At 47.1% G+C, this 18,907-nt stretch overlaps 1 protein-coding gene across 1 annotated transcript in view; it reads left to right on the forward strand.

Moving 5' to 3' along the window:
• Nucleotides 1-18,907, forward strand: part of MAP6 (microtubule associated protein 6) — a 71,036-nt gene that overhangs the window by 33,210 nt on the left and 18,919 nt on the right. The window contains exon 2 of the mRNA XM_059188668.1: nt 17,770-17,983. Within this exon, the coding sequence (XP_059044651.1) occupies nt 17,770-17,983 (214 nt within the window). The remainder of the gene's footprint in view (nt 1-17,769; nt 17,984-18,907) is intronic.

Below are 18,907 nucleotides of genomic sequence, written 5' to 3' on the forward strand. Positions count from 1 at the left end.
CGACTGCTAACTGTATTATTCTTGTCTAACCTCAGCATCTCCACTTACTGCTGTCCAAGGTCAGGACACTTAACTACCCTCAGCTCCAATTTCCTCATCGGTAAAGTGAGAAGGGTAATAACCCCCGACCTGAAGAGGCCTCTGTGGTGATTAAATGAGATAGTGCCTAAACTTACTTCCCTCAGTTGCTGGCACTGGCAAGGTTCTCCGTAATGTCCGCAGTTTTCACTGCCATCACCATTATCAAGATGAATCTTAAAGCGGAATTACAGGTCCTTTTGTTAGCAACGCCCCGCCCCTTCCCTGCTGGGCCAGAGCCCGCGCATGCACACACGCACAGGACACAGTGACCGCTCCCCTGGCACAGTGGTGGCTGTTTGGAGATGTCTCAGTCCCTAACCCCCTTTGATGCTGGCTTTCCTACACTGGGCACACCTGGTGCCCGCCCTCCTGTAACCCCCCTCCTGTAACCCCGTCCTCCCAAATTCATTTATCTCTTTACACGGTCTCTCACAGCAATCTAATTAAGTGGTGGGCTTGTGCAGAGCCATCTGCGGCTGGATTGTCATCCCTTGGTCTCTCAGGATCCCTGAGACTCTCCCAGTGGCCCCAGAGTTTCCCGAGGCAGAAGGATGGGGCTAATCCCCATTGCTGGGAAGTCACACGCAGGAGCCTCTGTTAGGTGACGACAAGCCTGAAGATGATTTTTGTGTCTCATGTGACGCAGCTCTGCATATTTGTCCTTCCGCTTCCAGTCATTTCTTCCTAGGTTTTGCCTAGTCTGGTTTTGCTTCAAAAAGAGAAAACCTAAGCGATAGGACAGTGCGCCTGTCTCCAACTCGGGCTGTGTTTCTTCTGTCACCTTTCACCATGAAACCCCATGGTGGTTGGGGCCAGGCTGTGGGCCTTTCCAGCCCCATGTGCTGCTCTCTGCTCTAGCACTGCTCATACTACAGGAATCCAATCCATTTCTTTCTCTTCTGGCCCTCACTAGCCGGTGGGCTCCTTGTCCTTTACCCACATGTGCTCACATGGTGCCTGGCTCACCCTTTCTCAGGCCTCAGCTAGTAACTCCGCCTCTCTGACCTTGGTTTCCTCACCCATAAACTGCAAAGTAATAGTGCCCATCCCAAAGGGTAGTGCTGCGGATGCAGTCACATCAGGGGGACAAAGCTCCTTGCACACTGTAGGCCTTTAGTAAACAGTGATCATCTTATACTGCTGCAGATGCTCAGCCATTGAATTAAATCATTTGTCAGCAGAGTTGACAGTAAGTTCTAATACATCATCATTAAACAGAACATATGTGACTCTGAAGCCTCCAGTCTCTCCCTATCCCCAGACTTTCATGGTCCCCAGGGGGCCTGAATCACCCAACCCAAGTGCCTCCCAGTCCACATCATCTCTTCACTCCACCACTTGAGTGGCTCCGGCCACCTCCAGAGTCAAGTCTGAATTCCTGTACTTGACCCAATCCCACCTGGCTTGCCTCCACTGCCCTTTATGTAATCCTTGGCGGTAAAATGAGGTGAGGACGTCTTGGGGTGCATTTCCAGTGTTGCTGCTTTGATTCTCACACAATTCTGTTCATTCAGCCCGCCTTTTCTGAATGCCTGCTCTGTGCCGGACCCTGGGCAGGGCCCTGGCCTACTGATCCTACCCTCGGGACCTCTAGCCCAGAGGAGAATATAAGCATCTTCCAGACGTGGTTGAGATGGGGAAGGACACACTTTGGGAGCTGGCAGAAGTCCTAAACCTGTCTGGAGATCAGTGATGGCTTCACAGTATTGTGAGGCAGGGATGGGGGGTGGTCAAGCAAAGAGCCTAGGAGAGCATTCTGGCAAGAGGGAAGAATATGAGCACAGACTAGTGAAGACCAGTGCAGGCACGTGGCTGAGCAGCTCAGGGGTTGCAAGTGGGAGGCAGCAGGCCTGCAGAGGTGGGCCACAGCAGGGCCAGAACCAAGGTCTGGTTGAGGAGTCTGGCCTTGACCCTCCAGATACAGAAGCAGCAGAGGTCCTTTAATCACTTCTCCCAACACAGCCTCCCTTCTGGTTGCCCAATCTGCACATTATGTTAGGCTTTACATTTTACACTAATAGTTACATAAAAGTCATTTTTAAATTTTTCATTTGCTTTGTATACAGAAACAGATTAACATAAGACAATAGGAAAATGTCAGATCTTTAGTTAGTCATTCACTCTGGAATTTGATTTCTGGCCCTTCCATATAGCAGCTGTGTGCCCTTGAGCAAATCATTCGCCTCTCTGGGCCTTGGTTTTCTCATCTGGAAAAATGCCTTAGAGCACTTCTGTGGGGATGACATGTGACAGCATGTTTTTGTGGGGCATCTGGCACATTTGGAGGCCCTGACACATCCCTTTTCTGCTCTCCCTTCTCCGTCACTGGCTTTCCAGTCACCGGATGCCAGCCCAGTGACCTGCACAATGACAAAGAGTGCCAGGGCACTGATGTGAAGAAGGGTTCCATGAAATAGTCACTGCTTCTCCGAAGGACCAGGGGTTTTGAAGGAATGTGTTCCCCCTGGCTGAAAGCTCTCAAGCTCACTGGCCAGAACTTGCCAATCCAGGCTGTCTGGGACAGGAGGGCCACCAAGGCAAGTCCAAGTGCTGAGTTTGCGATCAAGAGTTTGTGGGTATGATCTTCCTCTGCATAGCCCTGGAAAGCTCAGAGTCGGGATACTGACAGGAATTTTAGTGCCTCCTCTTCTATGAAATATTCTGTTTATCTTATCAAACCCCCTCAGATTCTCTTGGGAACCTTGAACTCCCAGAGCACATCTCAGCGCTAAGCTGGAAGTTCCTTAAAGGGAACGATACTCAGAGGTGCTTCATGAATGCTTAGTAAACAGAGCACCTGGCAGAGGCTCAGAGACATGAAGACATGGTTAAAAGATCAGTTTGAAGCCCTGTTGCACGAAAGATGTCGTGTTCAGTATGTTTGCTGACCAGTGGGCCCAAGCCGGGAGCCTCAGGAACCTAAAGCACAGTGCGATGCTTGCCTTTCTCAGGAACGCACACCTTTTCCTGATGGCCCCGCAGATTATGCTAGATTGTGTCTTTAAAGATTTTTTTTTTAAAGATTTTATTTATTTATTTGACAGAGAGAGATCACAAGTAGATGGAGAGGCAGGCAGAGAGAGAGAGAGGGAAGCAGGCTTCCTGCTGAGCAGAGAGCCCGATGCGGGACTCAATCCCAGGACCCTGAGATCATGACCTGAGCCGAAGGCAGCGGCTTAACCCACTGAGTCACCCAGGTGCCCTAGATTGTGTCTTTAACCTGTTCTCTCTACTGCCTTCTTTGCCTCTATCTGAGCTGCATTTTGAAGTAGTTGTTTCCCCAGCAGAAAGTGGAAAGACAAAATTCAAGGTGAGGACAGGCCCATGCAAAGACACGACTAATGAAAGTGTTTCAAGCTTTCACGGGGCAGCTTAAAGAGGTCGAATTGTGGAGTTGAACAGACCTGGGTTCAAATCTTGACCTGAGTGACTGAGACACCCCATGTAAATTCCTGCACTGATCTGGGACTTGGGAGACTCCAGCCTTCTGGGGCCACCCTGAAGATTAGAGAGCAAATATGTGTAAGTGCCTCCCACCTGTGGCGTAGAGATGAGATAGGAAATCATGCAGCCCTGGCTTTCCTGTTGCCCCTTAGCAACTGGCCTCTATGGGTTTTTTTAAAGAACAATTTACGTGAGAGGTGGGGGAGGGGCAGAGGGAGAGAGAAACTCCAAGCAGACCGTTCTGAGCATGTAGCTTGACGCCGGCTTGATCTCACGATCCTGACATCATACCTCAGCTGAAACCAAGAGTCAGGCACTGAACTGACTGAGCCCCCCAGGCGTCCCACAGCTGGCCTTCAAAGGTGCCATACCAAATGTACTGCCCCCCTGGTTGCTGGCCCCAGCAAGTGACTAACAAGACTGAGTGTCATGACACTGCAGCTTCACGAAGAAATTCTAGGTCCTGTTTTTTTTGTTTGTTTGTTTGTTTGTTTTTTTTTTTTTTTTTTTAAGATTTTATTTATTTGGGACGCCTGGGTGGCTCAGTTGGTTAAGCAGCTGCCTTCGGCTCAGGTCATGATCCCAGCGTCCTGGGATCGAGTCCCACATCGGGTTCCTTGCTCAGCAGGGAGCCTGCTTCTTCTCCCTCTGCCTCTGCCTGCCATTCTGTCTGCCTGTGCTCGCTCTCTCCCCCTCCTCTCTCTGATAAATAAATAAAATCTTAAAAAAAAAGATTTTATTTATTTATTTGGCAGAGAGAGATCGTAAGTAGGCAGAGAGGCAGGCAGAGAGAGAAGGGGAAGCAGGCTCCCCACTGAGCAGAGAGCCTGATGTGGGACTCAATCCCAGGACCTGAGATCATGACCTGAGCCAAAGGCAGAGGCTTAAACCACTGAGCCACTCAGGCGCCCCTAGGTCCCATTTTTGACAAAAACGCCTCCAGATTTCATGGCCTGAAGAAAAGTCTCACATTTTTCTCTGACTCTGATGCCTCTGATGCCTCTGAGTATGTCTGTTATTTCTTTAGAGTTCACAGGTTGCTGAAAGACTTGCTGGGGGAAAAAAATTGCATTGTGGAAAGAGAGGCACCGAAGCCAAGAGCATTTAGTTGTACCTGGGTAAATGAAGTCTGTAATTCCCCTTACCAGACTGCCTACCCTCTTGCTGCCCCGCTGCACTCCCCCTGCTGTGCCCCCAGAGCTCCGGCTACCTCAGCTGAGAGGACGCTTAGGCAGCCCAAAGCAGAATTTAATGGTGTCACTTCCAGTGAATCATTAGCAACACAAAACAAGCATGACATTAAATGCACCAAAAATGGCATCATGGGGATCACCTACTTAATATTTTTATGCTCACCATTACTTAATAATTTCTGAGGTTTGGTCGTGCCCCAGCATTGGCAGACTTAGAGTGAATTTGTATTTCCAAACAAAGGAATAGTTTGCAGCCTTCACACATGATAATTAAACAAGAGTTTGTAATACATGAAAAAATGTTTTCTTTTCCAGTTATTTCCTTATGACAAGTTTCTAGAAATGGCATTGCTAGATCAAAGGATAACAGTTTTAAAGGCTTCACTCCTTAATTCACATAGTCAATAAATATGCAGTGAGGACTGATGATGTATCAGATCCCAGGGACAGGGGTTGGGGAGGCACAGAGGTGTCCTGCTGGGTTGAGTCAGGCTGCACTTTCCCCACACCCTTGCCAGCGGAGGCTGCAGTGCTGCCTTTCGCACTTGAGCAGCCCACACAAAAATAGTAATATATTTCCAGAGGCCTAAAGATTTAAATGGAAGAAATAAACATGCAGGGTAGGATTACAAGTATTTCTATGATTGTATCATAGGGAAGGTTATAAGGTTCCGTAAGGTTATGGAATCATATATATAAGGATATGGAATCAAGAACAAAAGATAGTAATTCTTTGCAACTCTGCTTCGAAGCCACCTTGGCCCTCCCAGGCCTCACAGATGGGCTTGCAAACAAATAGCCAGGAGCACGATGTGGGAAATCAGACAAAGAAGCTGGTACAGGGAAGTCCCAGGGCATCGAATCAGGCCAGGATCACCTCCCTGCAAGAGGAGGGGGGTCAGGGAAGATGTTCCAGCTGGATTTTTTAACAGCTTTACTGAGATATAATTCACATAAGATACAGTTCACCCCTTTTAAGTGCACAGTTGGATAAGATTTGATAAAGGAATACAGTGGTAAAGCCATCCCTTAAAGGGTTTTAGAATGCTGCCATCCCTTGTGTTCATTTTCAATCAACCCATCCTCCTGACCTAGGCCTAGACAGCTCCTGATCTTCCTGTTTCTACAGTTTGCCTTTTCTAGAAATTTTATGTAAATGGCATCATATAATAGGCAATGTTCTCTGTCTGGCCTCTTTGATTTAGCATGATGTTCCCGAGATTCCTCCATATTGGTTCATTCCTTTTTGCTGCTGAGTATCATCCGTTCAAGGGATTTACCCATTTTGTCTATTCATTCATTAGTTCATGAACATTTGAGTTCTTTCCAGCTCTTTGGCTCCCATGAATAATGCTGTTACTAACATTCAGTTAGTAACATACAAGTCATTTGTGGGTGTGTATTTTCATTTCTTTTTGGTATTTAGGAGTAGAATTGCTGGGTCATATGGTAAGTGTATGGTTAACATAAAAAAAAATTCCCCCCCCAAAGTAGCTGTATTGTTTTACATTCCCATCAGCAATGTAGAAGAGATTGATTGCTCCACATTTTTTATAACATCAAGCAAAATCAATGTGCTTTATTTTAGCCATTTTCTCAAGTATGTAGTGGGATCTTACTGTGGTTTTAATTTGTATTTCCTGCAATTTTTTCATGTGCTTATTTGCCATTGTAGGTCTTCTTTTGTATGTAGTGGGATCTTACTGTGGTTTTAATTTGTATTTCCTGCAATTTTTTCATGTGCTTATTTGCCATTGTAGGTCTTCTTTTGTAAACAGTCTATTAACATTTTTCCCATTTTTAAATTGGGTTCTTTGTCTTATCATTGAGTTTTAAGAGATCTTTATATATTCTGAATGCAAATCCTTTACAGATGTTTTGCAAATATTTTTCTCAGACTATGCTTGTCTTTACCTTGTTTGAATGGTGTCTTTTGAAGAGTAAACAGTTTAATTTTGATGAACTTAAATTTATCATTTTTCTCTTTTATTGTTTTGGGGTTTTTTGTCAGATCTAAGAAATCTTTGCCTACTCCAAGGTCACAAAGATTTTCCTCTGTGTCTTATAAGTTACATGGTTTTAGGATTAACATTTAGGTCTCTAGTCCATTTCTAATTACAATTGTGTGTATGGTGTAAGATAATGGTTGAGATTCGTTTTCTTTTCACATGGATATCCACTTTTCCCAACACATTTGCTGGAAACACTTATGGTTTTCCCTACTGAATTACCTTAGCACATTTTTTCAAAAATAAATAAACCACATATGTGAGCAGTGGTATGATGGTAAATGTTTAACTAGCTCTCTGGAAAAAAGGAGGGGCCTGATTTGTAGTGTTGGCCAACTTCCTGATATTTTCACATGGCTGATTTCAAGCTACCAGTAGTTGAATAATCAATCAGCTCACCAAATTACAGAAGATTTAACAAATTTAATCAGCTCTGTACCCCAAGAAAAGCCAGCTACAATGCACTAACTATATGCAAAAATCTCTTTTGTTCTTAGATGAATGTGTCTATCTTCATGCACTGTAGCTTTATAATAACTTTTGAAATCAGGTAGAGTAAATCTTCAGACTTTGTTTCTCTTTCTCAAAATTGTGTTGGCAATTCTAGATCTCTTACATTTCCGTGTAAGTTTTAAGATCAGCTTGTCATTGTCTACAGAAGTCCTCTTGGGATTTTGATAAGGATTGCTTTGAACTCATAGATCAATTTCTAGAACTGCTGTCCTAACAATATTGACTCTTCCAATTTAGGGACATGGTGTATGTCTTTATTTAGGTCTTCAATTTCTCCCAGCAGTGTTATGTAGGTTTCAGTTATAGGCATTGCACATCTTTTGTTGAACTTGTTCCTAAGTATTTTACTCTTTCTGATGAATGGATTTAAATTTTTTTTCTTTTTCCAATGTCTGTTACTAGTCTATAGAAATATAATTCATTTTTATATATTGAGTATCCAGCAACCGTGCTAAACTCATTCATTTGTTCTAGTACTTTTTGTAGGTTCTTGAGGATTTTCTAAGTGCAAGATCATATTTATGTAAATAATGACAGTTTTACTTCTTCTCTTCTAATCTGTGTGCCTTTAATTTTTTTTTCTTGCTTTATTATACTGACTATGACCTACAGTACAATGTTGAATAGAAGTGATGACAGTGGACATCTTTGCCTTGTTCCTAATTTTGGGAGAAAATCATTTAGTCTCTCACCATTGAGTATGATGTTAGTTGTAGGGTTTTTGTAGATGCTATTAGGTTGATGAACATCCCTTCTGTTCCTGCTTTGCTGAGGGTTTTTGTTTGTTTTTTTTTTTAATCATGGAAAAGTGTTTGATTTTGGCAAATATTTTTTCTATGTCTATTAAGATGATCTGTGGTTTCTGACCTTTATTCTATGAAAATGTTATATTATATTAACTGATTTTAGGGTGGTAAACCAACCTTGCATTCCTGAGATAAATCTCACTTGTTCATGGCTTATAAACCTTTCCATATGTTGCTAGATTTGATTTACTCCTCTTTTTTAAGAGTTTTAATATTTATATTCATGAGAAATACTGGCCTGTAGTTTTCTTGTAAGGACTTTGACTGGCTTGGTATCAGAAAAATATCTGATATTACCCATCTTAAAATGAGTTGGGAAATGTTCTCTTTTCTAAAAGAGGTTGTTAGGATTGGTATTTATTTTTTCCTTAATGTTTAATGTAACTCACGAGAGAAACCATCTGGGGCTGGTTTTTCTTTGGGGAAAGATTTTAAATTACTAATTCAATTTCTTTACTTGATATGTACTTATTCAGTTTTTCTATTTTTTAGTCAGTTTTGTAATTTGCATCTTTCTAAGAATTTGTCTGTTTCATCCAGATATATTGACATGAAGTTCTCCTAGTATTCCCGCATAACTGAATTACATTTTAAAGAATAAATTAGCATGGGTCTCAATAAGATACAAAATGCCATTTTCTTCGGCACCAGCTTGATTTGCAAAAAAGATATTTACTAAGTACTTCCTGGGCACCAAACAAAGAATGAGGAAACTTAAGCTTATTGAACATTTCTCTAAATGTATCATGCAACATCCTTGGAACTGTGTGGAGCTCACCTCATCGGAGTATCCTCCCAGAATCCTAGGTCCGCCCCCAGAAGAAGGCAGCACTTTCAGGGGATATACTCTCGGTGTTTCTGTTTCCTAAGGAACCATCTTTCTGCAACTAATGGATGCAAAGCTTTGGGACCCAACTACCCAGAAGAATGCAGCCTTCTATTTTCAACCTCAGCCGGATAACTCTGTGGTCTATTGGCAAAACCACCCCAGGACTCCCATGACTAAAACGCCCAGCTACTAATGGGGAAGTGGGGAGCAGGACAGAGTAAAGAGGGATTTGTGATTTTCCTATAAGCTCTCCTCTAGTTCTTATTTTTTTCTACCTGAGGTGTGTTTGTATGTGTACTTATTTTAACCACCACACTCCCTCATTCTTATCCTCTACCTGACAACTATAGCTTTCCTATTTTGCACTTTTTTCTTCCATACAGTTCTTAGCATAGTGCCTAGTAAATATGGCAACATCAATTAATTTGTGTAGAATCACACTGACTCCTAATTGAGGAATTTTATTTATTTTTATTTTTTTAAAGATTTTATTTATTTATTTGACAGAGAGAAATGTCAAGTGGTGGAGGTGGGCGGGAAGCAGGCTCCCTGCCTAGCAGAGAGCTCAGTGCAGGGCTCAATCTCAGGATCCTGGGATCAATGACCTGAGCCGAAGGCAGAGGCTTAACCCACTGAGCCACCCAGGCACCCCCTAATTGAGCAATTTTATTTTTAACTCTTTGTCCTCATTATTCTATACATGTTGTGCACATGAGCTTTCTCTGTGTGAAACGCTATTTCCCATGAGGCTCCCTGCATTGGGCTTGTGAGCCTCATGCAGCCTGGGACAGGACTTAGCAGTTACCCACAGAATCTTCATTTACCTAATGAAGAAACTGAAGCCCTGATTTTGTCATTGCCAACTGCTACCCATAGTGGATCTTTCCATGTAAAGGAAAGGGCGGATTCTTTTCCACTCGTTCTCTGTTCACATTAGATGTGCTTCAAACTTTTCTTTATATACAGACGTTGATTTGCTCAAGTACATGCCTTCTGCATTTTAGAAAACTATTATATATGTGTTGTGCATGTGTTTACTGGATGTTAATGGCCAAGAACTGTGGTCCTAAATGCTTACAGCATTGGTATTCTCCATCAGATCCCCTTTCTCCCTCTCACACAAAAGAAGCTGAAAGACGCAAGCAAGCAAATACACAGGCATAGCCCATAAAGCTCCTCTCCCGACCCAGTCATTTCTACCAGGAAGAAACAATCTTTCGTTCCCCTCCAAAGAGAGAAAAGCCGCTCTAAGCCCCTGCACCCCTCTAGGCTCAGGTGTTTTTTTTTTTCTTTTTAATCTCCACATCCTACTTCCTTGAACAGGCTCCTGACAATAGCTTGGCAACCGACAGCGTTCACTGGCTTGTTTCCAACAGATTTCATGAAAGAGCCTGCTTCCCTTCTTCGAGAACACTTTAATATAACAAACGTAGGCAAGATTTTTGAACAGAAACTTAATGTTTCCATGACAATGTAAATTACCTATGAGAATCCGTAGGAAGATTTTAGACCATTAAGACTTAACAGCACGATTTTCTTCCATCATAAAACAGTGGAAGAATGTTGTTGGAAATTTTGTTGTCAAGAGGATGAGGAGAGAATTTTATTTCCCAAGAACTTAGATATGTAATAAATCTGGGCCTTATGGGCAGAGACATGGAATTTATATTCTATCACGGCTGGCAGTAATCCATTATTGAGTCCCTACTTTTGTGGAGAAGTGATTTGCACCAATTAACACATGTAGATATTCTCCCCAGCAGTAGAATTATTCCTTGTGTAATTCTATCTCATCATTTCTTGTAAATGCTAGGCCTTTTCAAATTAGAAATGAAAGAGCAGCCTCTATTCTCTTCTTTGGCAACGCTTTCTCTCCAAGGCCAAACTCTCTCGCCATTCTTCTGATGCCTGCCCCCCTCCCTCTCCTGGAGCCGGGCTTCATCAATCAACTGGCTCCCTGCCTGTCTTCAGTCTCCCCCTCCCCCCATAATTGCTCTTTCAGTATTTCCCCTTGAATCACTGCAAGAAAATGTGTGTAAGTGGGGCAGGTCCTTAAGCGAACGTCTGTGTATGGTGGACATTCAGTATTGGAGATTCAATTAATCAGGCATTCACTGAATGCTACTTTGTTCAAGTCTAATGTGAAATGCATTCAGAAATAAACCTGGCATCGGAAGCTGCAGCCCAGATTTTGCCCTCTCTTAGCACCGGAATGTTGACTGCAGTGGTCAGAAATACAAGCACTGCGGGGGGCGGGGGGTTCCTGAGTGGCTCAGTGGTTTAAGTGTCTGCCCCGACCAATGTTTACTATCTCCTACAGTTTCTAAGGGTCAGAAACCAAGGAATGGCTTCTAGAATGGTTCTAGGCACTCTCCCAGCATCATCTGAATCCTTGCGGGGGCCTGAGGCTCAACCTCTAAGATGGCCCATTCACGTGCCCTTCAGCACGACACTGCAGTTCCTTGCGCACAGGCCTCTCCGTGGGGGCGTGTGTGTGAGTCCTCCTGTCGTGGCCACTTTCTGTCCTCAGTGTGAGTGCTCCGCAAGGAAGCAAGCAGGAGTCCCACCTGAGAGAGGAGTGTGCAAGAATCTGTGGATATGGTGAGAAGTGACACAGATGCCCGAAGCCAAGAGACTCTTGGACGGCCCCCTCATGCCCTCGCCCAGCTGGGGCAGCCAGGACTTCTGGGGCAGCCAATCCTTCAGCAGAGAGAGGGGGAGGCTGCGTTTTGAATTGCTGGCCCAGGCTCCGCCAGCATCACACAGATGCAGAGAGACCGTCCTGATCCTCGACGATGGCACCTCTGGGAGGGAAGAGAGAGACCTACCCAGGCCACCTGCCGTAACATGCTCAGTGAGTGCTGCGGAGGGATAAGGTCAGAGAACAAGCTCCACGCAAAAGCCAGGGGGTATGGAGGGAAGAGGATGCTGGGCATGGGAACGGCAAGGGCGAAAGTTCGGAGGAGGGGCAGTGCGGCAGGTGTGTGGGGAGGGGCCGTGGTGATGTCACTGGCAAAGTCAGCCGTGGTAGCTGTGGCTCGGGCTCGGGCTCGTAATTCGTTTAAGGAGCTTTGTGCTGCACCTGGCACCGAGCAGGTGCTCACTGAGTGACGACGGGGTGGCTGGTGAGGACGAAGTAAGGCCAGAAGGATAACTGCGGGCTGAGTCACAGGGCCGTGCACGTCGTCCTGAGGAGCCACAGCGTGAGCAAACTGGAGGGGGCCTTGGCTTGGAGCACAGCTGGTCCTGTAGTGACTGGGATCTGCCTCAGGGTTTAGCAGGGAAGTAGTGTGCTCATGGCGGAGCTGGAGGACAATCTCTCCTGGAGCCTGTGCCGATGAATCAGAGGGAGGAGGGAGAGCCTGGGACTCTGATGCTGAGGTTCTGAGGCCACGGTCCAGGGAGAGGAGGTCTCGAGGGCTGAAGTGAGATGGCACAGGGGGACTGGACAGGAGGAGGCAAAAGTAGGGTGTTTGTTGCCTCCTTTAAAATCTTTGCCTGGTCAGCAAACTGCTTTAGCAGCTTCTCAGAATGCAAGAATGCACCTATCTAAAGGCCCCGTGGGAACAGTCTAGGAACATCTTGTCTACCAGGTCTCTGTGAGGTGACTTACCCTGGGCCTGTCTCTGCTGTTCCTTGATGGGAGCTTGGAGGCTGGCCCAAGCTTTTCTCCACAGATTTTCCAGCACACAGGAGCCATTAGAGGAGTCTGTTAAACCCAGACCTGAACATACTGGTTGAGCCTACTTCCCCGTGTAGTTTACCCAGCCACAGAGGGTCATCATAATCCCAAACCCTGCTCTGTCCCTGCAGGGATTGTGCAGGAGAGAAGAACTGCATCGAGCCTGGAATGATTTGCTGTGGAGGGGATCATGGGCCCATGGCAATGCAGCCCATGGCTTCCCTGGATCATGATACAGGAGGAGCCATGGCATGGGGAGCCTCTCTGGGATGCCAGGGGCAGCAGCCAGTAGATGTGGGACCCTCCCATATGCTCACAGTCTCACTGGGGCACCCAGAATGGCTGAAGGGAAGTGCTGTCTTGTGATTGCTGCCCGGAGCTGAAGCTGCCATGAGCTTGTGGCGGGTTACACATCCACCCCCAAGTGTGGGATGGCAGAAGGGGCATGGGCTTTGAGCCAGACAGACTCACGTCCAATAACGGCTTACTGGCTTGGCGAGCTCTTCACCTGTCTGTACTCAGGTTCCTCATATATAACGTGGGGCTAATAACAGCAACCTCACAGGGATGATGAAAAGGTAAACTAAGGCTGGATGCACAGAGAGCTCAGCCTAAAGGAAGTGGGCATTGGGAAGTGTTAGCAAACTCTTCCTTTCCTTACCTGCCCCCTGATTGTCAGGGCTTCCTTCCTGTCCCCAACCCTTTGCCACCATAGTGGCTTCACTCACTGGGGGCTCTGGGCAGCCTCCTGTCAATCTAGGGAGGGTGGATTTTACGAAAGCTTGGGAGACACCAGATGCTTGCTTTAGTATGGACAACTCTTTCCTACAAGAAGAAAAGACCAGAAAGGAGATCAAATAAGAGCTAATTCCATGAAATAGTCACTCAATGCCAAGCCCTGAAGTCCCATGGAGAATGTGAGAAAGATATGGAACACGGTTCTCAGTGGGGGCCTGGGTGAGGGCCAGGGCCTGGCACAGCACGTAGACACCAGGGGGTTTCTCACCCAGCTCTGCCCCTAACCCGCAGTTTGACATAGGGTAAGTTAAAGGATATCCCTTCACAGCCTTGCAGATGAGGTTGGACTAAAAAGTCGGGTTCCATCTGGAATTTTCTGTTATGTATCTCATCCCTCAGGAGAGGTAAAGTGAACTCATAAAATAAAGAGCAATGTACAACTGCATGGGTCACCACAAAGTTGGACAAGGTAGTAAAGTATCCAGGAGGCAAGAGAGAGGAAACTTTGGGCTGAGAAATCCAGGAGGGAGTCCTGGAAGAGGAGAGCCCCAAGCTGGGCCTTGAAGATTAAAGAAAAGTGGGGCAGTCTGAGAGGAGGACATTAATGGAGGAACAGTGCTGCTTCGCTCAGAAACGTTCAGCAGCTCCCCAGGCCAACTGCAAGCATGTAAACAAAGCATTCCAGGCCCTGTAAGCCTGGCCCCAGCTCCCACCTAGCCTGGTCACCTGGACATCCTTCCAAGGACACCATCCTCCACACCCTGAGCGCTCACCTGCTCTCTGAGCCTGCCTCAGGGACTCAGAGTGCTGCCTGAATTCCCTTTGTCCACTTCTCTGTCTCCATCTTTTAGTGCCCCCTTGAAAATTAAGCATCCTTTTCCCTCTGTCCCTCTGTCCCATTTGCTTAGGACCACACACAGACAGATTCTGACCTACTAAACTGTAGCCACCTCGGCCACTGGGTCACATGCCCTGTAGGACACATGCCCCACCCATGGCTGGTGTTTGGTAAATGTCAAATGATTAAAGGAATGAACCATCGAGCTGAAATCCAGCTGCACGGAAAGGGGAGTCCATGTGTACAGGGGACCCTGGGCTGGTGGCAAGAGGCTGTGGTCATGACTGAGCTGAGAGCGTGGCCCATGCTGTTCTGGGAGAAGCATCTCAGGGCTGGAGGAGCTCAGGGGTCATCTCGTGCAGCTGTGTCACCAAACCCTCCACGGCATTGCACTCAGCAGGCCTGAGCCGCACAGGCCCCTCCAGTGAGAGAACAGGCCAAACACACTGCAGTGTCGACACATGGGAGAAGTGTAGTGGAAGGATGTGGGCCATGGGGCCTCACAGACCCAGGCTCATAGATCAGTCCTGCTTCTTTGCCAGCTCTTTGGCCTATGTAAGCCACCTAACCCCTCTGAGCCTGGGTTACCTTCTTTTGTAAGAGAGATACAATATGACCGTCTCTCAAAGTTGTTGTAAGGATTACAGATAATATACCAAAGCAAACCCAAAACAACCCTCCAGCTTATAAAAGGTGGGTAACAAATGGTAGCTGATTCTACTTGTGTGACAGATGCTTAGTTACGGCTTGTGGCTGGGGAAGGTTTTATGGCGAGTTTGAAGAAAGTTCTAAGTAGCAGAATTTGGGTTTCAGCTGAACTGTCTGTCCTAATTGCAGTGGCCTTATCATGGAACTCACTACATGGCTTCATATGAAGATCAGTTGTTTAAGATCAGGGTCACCAGACTGATCCCACGAGGACAATTGTCCGAGGACAATTAACCCACGGATAATGCTCACTGTGAAATGCCTGCCAGCCCAGAGGCCAGGCCAGAGATGCAGGAAAGCTGCAGAGGCTGGCCTGGGAGAGATGATCCAGAAACAGCTCTCAGGCCAGTGTAGACCTGTGTCAATCCTGATTCTGGAAGCAGGCAGAAGTAGGAGCAAAAAACTCAGGGTTCTGACCTCATATATGCAGTAACCAAGTCGTTACCAATAAGCCACGTATAAGGGGCTTTGGCAATACTCGGGTCCTAAAGGGTGGGAGGAAGGAGGGGGAGCCTGGAGACTTGGGGGGGGTCATGGTGGCCACAGTGCCCAGTGTGACCCAGTCCAGCCCAGAATGGCTCAGAAGTCAGGTCGAAGTAGCTGGGTGAACCCACGGAAGTGTAAAACAGTGGAAGAGAGCACAGGAAAAGATATAATGCAGCCTTGAGGCTAGAGCAGATGGGGGCCATTAACAGAATTGGAGGGTCTCAACCCTCCAAGTCCCCTTCTCCTCCCAGTTTCCCCAACTCAGTGGGTAGCGCTGACATCCACAAACCCAAATCCTGAATCTCTCCAGATTCCCTTTTGACCCTGGCGTCCCTCGACTCAGCCACTTTCAAGTCCTGCCCACTTCCCTCTTGACTTGGAGCCACTCTCAGTCCCAATTGCCACTGTCCTGGTTCAGGCCTCTGTCTTCCTCCCGGCACACTGCACAGTCTCCTGCCTGGCCTCCTGACTCACCTCTCCCCGTATATGCGCCATTCACACTGCTGCCAAAGTTCTCTCTCCCCAAACTAATCTGCCATATTCTTCTTTGGCTTGGAACCATCTGGCAGCTCCTCGATACAGTCCAGACCATCCCCTCAGCATGGCTGGCAGGACCTCACGATCTGTCCAGCCTCCTGTGCTCTTCCCCACAAGCTTCAGCCCAACCACCCAAACTGCGTGCAAAGGGCCATGTCTCAGCTGCCTCTTCGGGTACCCCTCACTCTGCCTGGAACCCTTGCCAGCTCCCCATCCCATCTCTGACTCCACTCCAGAAGCCACATCTCCGACTCCCTCCCAGGCTGGCATAGGCTGTGTTCCCCACTCCCCCCCTCTTTCATGGCTCTTTTCTTACCATCCTGGACAAATCTCATTCCCTCTTGCGCCCAGGGCTTCTCTTACTGAGTTTGGCTCCACAGAGCTCAGCATCCTGCCAGAGAGACCCTAGGCACTCAGGAAATGTGTTGCAAATGAATGAATGAAATAAATTGAATGATGAGGGAATGAAGACAATTTGGAGGGGGAGACAAGATGCTTTGGTTCTAGGGATGTTGTATTTGAGTCAGTAGGGTCCCTAGGTGAGGGTCCAAGATGCACTGGAAAGGTGAGTCTGATGCTTGGGTGGTGGGGAGGACAGTCTCTTAAGAAACTGTGATCTCTCTCCTCACAAATGAGCCAATTCCCCTCAGGAGGTCAAATGACCAACAAGGGGCTCTGTGTTAACCAAACCAGCTTGACCGACTCAGAGACCCTCTGAGCTAAAAGGTCATAGGATAAAGACATTGTCTGGTCTGAGTCTTTTTTTGACCGACTCAGAGAAGGGAGGGGCCTGCCCCACAGCTCGTTAGAAGTGGGGCTGGGACTGCAGGACTCTCACAGCCTCAGCTCTTTCCGTCATCCCTCCTGTTTGTGCCCCTCGTCTCTGAGCCCCGAAGGAGGGCCTCATCGGTGAGGGTGACGAGAGCGCTGGAAGAACCTAGCCGCACTTACGCACATCCTACCTCTTCCTTTCCCACAACACAGCTTCTCATGGCTCCCAGTGGGAACAGATCCGTCGGATGTCATGCACTCAACGAACAGGATGGACCGCATGGCCTCTATAAGCAGCCGCATGTACTCGACCCTGCTTCAGACATTGTCCCCATCTAGTCTCCAGCCCTGTAACAGATCAGAAACAGCTGGTTAGGAGCCACGATAAGAACATGGACACACTGACTCAGGAAAGAGCAGCAGATGGTGGTCATTAAAGGGTCAGGCCCGATAGCCATTCACACCAGAGCACGCGAAGACTGTCCTGCGTGTACTCACCGAAATACCCATCCTAACAGTGACTCCACCTGTGTTTGGTACATTTTGCTTGTTTGTATCTGGAAGCATTTAGACATCTCATGAGTGTTTTCATCTACAGGGATTAAGACTGTTAAATTTCTGGCAACATAGGAAGCAAGCCCTCTGCTAGCAGACCCTTGAGTACAAAGGGTCTCAGCATGACAAGGTGGGGGAGGGGCCTTGGTCCTTGGCTGTGGCATGAAGGCTCCAGACACACCTTCTAACACGTCTCATTCTCACACTCTTGACCTCCCACGTGCCAGGCATTCAGTCCTAGAGGTTGAATCCAGGCATGATGGAGTGGATTGAGTGTTTTCAGCCTCATCTAAGATAGTGCAAAAACAAGGTCCAGAGATTAGAATTGCCTCTCTATGATCACACAGTTGTAGCTGGCAGCCTGTCTTCCTACAAGGGCTACTGCCGCAGCCTGCACCCATGCAGCAGGAAGGAAACCACGCGCTTCCCCATGAGGAGACAGGGAAGTTCACTGCTGAGCCGCTCCTCCATCAGCAGTGAGCCCCGCTGAGAGCTTTGCTGTGCTTGTAGCCCTGTTCGAGAACCACTGTGTCCCACCAGATAGTGCTTCATATCGCTTATGCTTTCTTTGATTCACAGAAACGAATTCAGAGCATGGACGGATATCAAGCCTGTGAAACCGATAAAAGCCAGGCCCCAGTACAAGCCTCCAGATGATAAGATGGCTCACGAGACCAGCTACAGTGCCCAGTTCAAAGGGGAAGCCAACAAGCCCACACCAGCGGACAATAAGGTCATTGATCGCAGAAGAATACGCAGCCTCTACAGCGAACCTTTCAAGGAACCCCCAAAGGTGAGCTAGATATTGTGGGGAACCCCTCAGCACAACCTAGATACAAGGGCTTAAGGGCAGCGAGGTGTGAGGGCGGGGCTACTGCCCACCTGGCCCCACCCCAAGGGCTCCTGGGAAATTCCTCCTCTTTTTGGTAGCACAGAGACCAGGGAACAGGAACCTTGGCTAAATTCAAAGAAATGTTTAAAAGGAACAGTGCCTAAAATAAAACTGCTTGAGGACTGGCCGGTTTTCAGAGAACTGGCTTCTAGATTTTAAAACCACCCTCCAAAAAAGTGGCAGAAAACCCCACCTGAGCCCTCAGTCCCTCCTTCTTAAAACAGCCGCTTTTGCCCCTGAAGTGCTAGCCATTGGAGGTGTCTCGCTGGCTTCCTCCCACCCTGCCCCTGCCAGCATCCTCGGCTCCAATCCATGGACAACTCCTTACTCCTTTTTATCCTTTTCCTCCATAAACACTAGGCACCATCAGCTCAGAGCACCTGTCTCATCAGCTGCAAGATGTATTCCGGGTAATTTGTTACTGTAATAGACAGTTTGTTAATGATTTACATTTCTAAGTAACTTTCAGTGGATTCAGGGATTTCCATTAATAACAGTACTTTGCCTTATTTGTATCCCAGTACACACTTGTGAGGGGGAGAACCGAGTTGGAGACTCAGCTGGAAGCAGGAATCATAAATGCCAAGGCTGATTCTGTGAAGTCAAGCCACATGGGGTTGTGCAAATATCCCTTTTATCTATAAAAGCAGGAAAAGCGTGAGAGCCTTTCCTCTGCTTTTGTCTGAAAGTCTTGCACTGAAATAGTTTCCTGTTTGGCCCTGGACTAAATTCTAGGTAAAGTGGGAACTAAGTCAGCTTGACTGGACTCCTCCACTTGGAGCACTGAGAGTTCTGTGTTCCGTGAAAGCCCTCATTCCTGGGCAA

Source organism: Mustela lutreola, chromosome 1, assembly GCF_030435805.1.
Source record: "Mustela lutreola isolate mMusLut2 chromosome 1, mMusLut2.pri, whole genome shotgun sequence".
Taxonomy (NCBI): Eukaryota; Metazoa; Chordata; class Mammalia; order Carnivora; family Mustelidae; genus Mustela; species Mustela lutreola.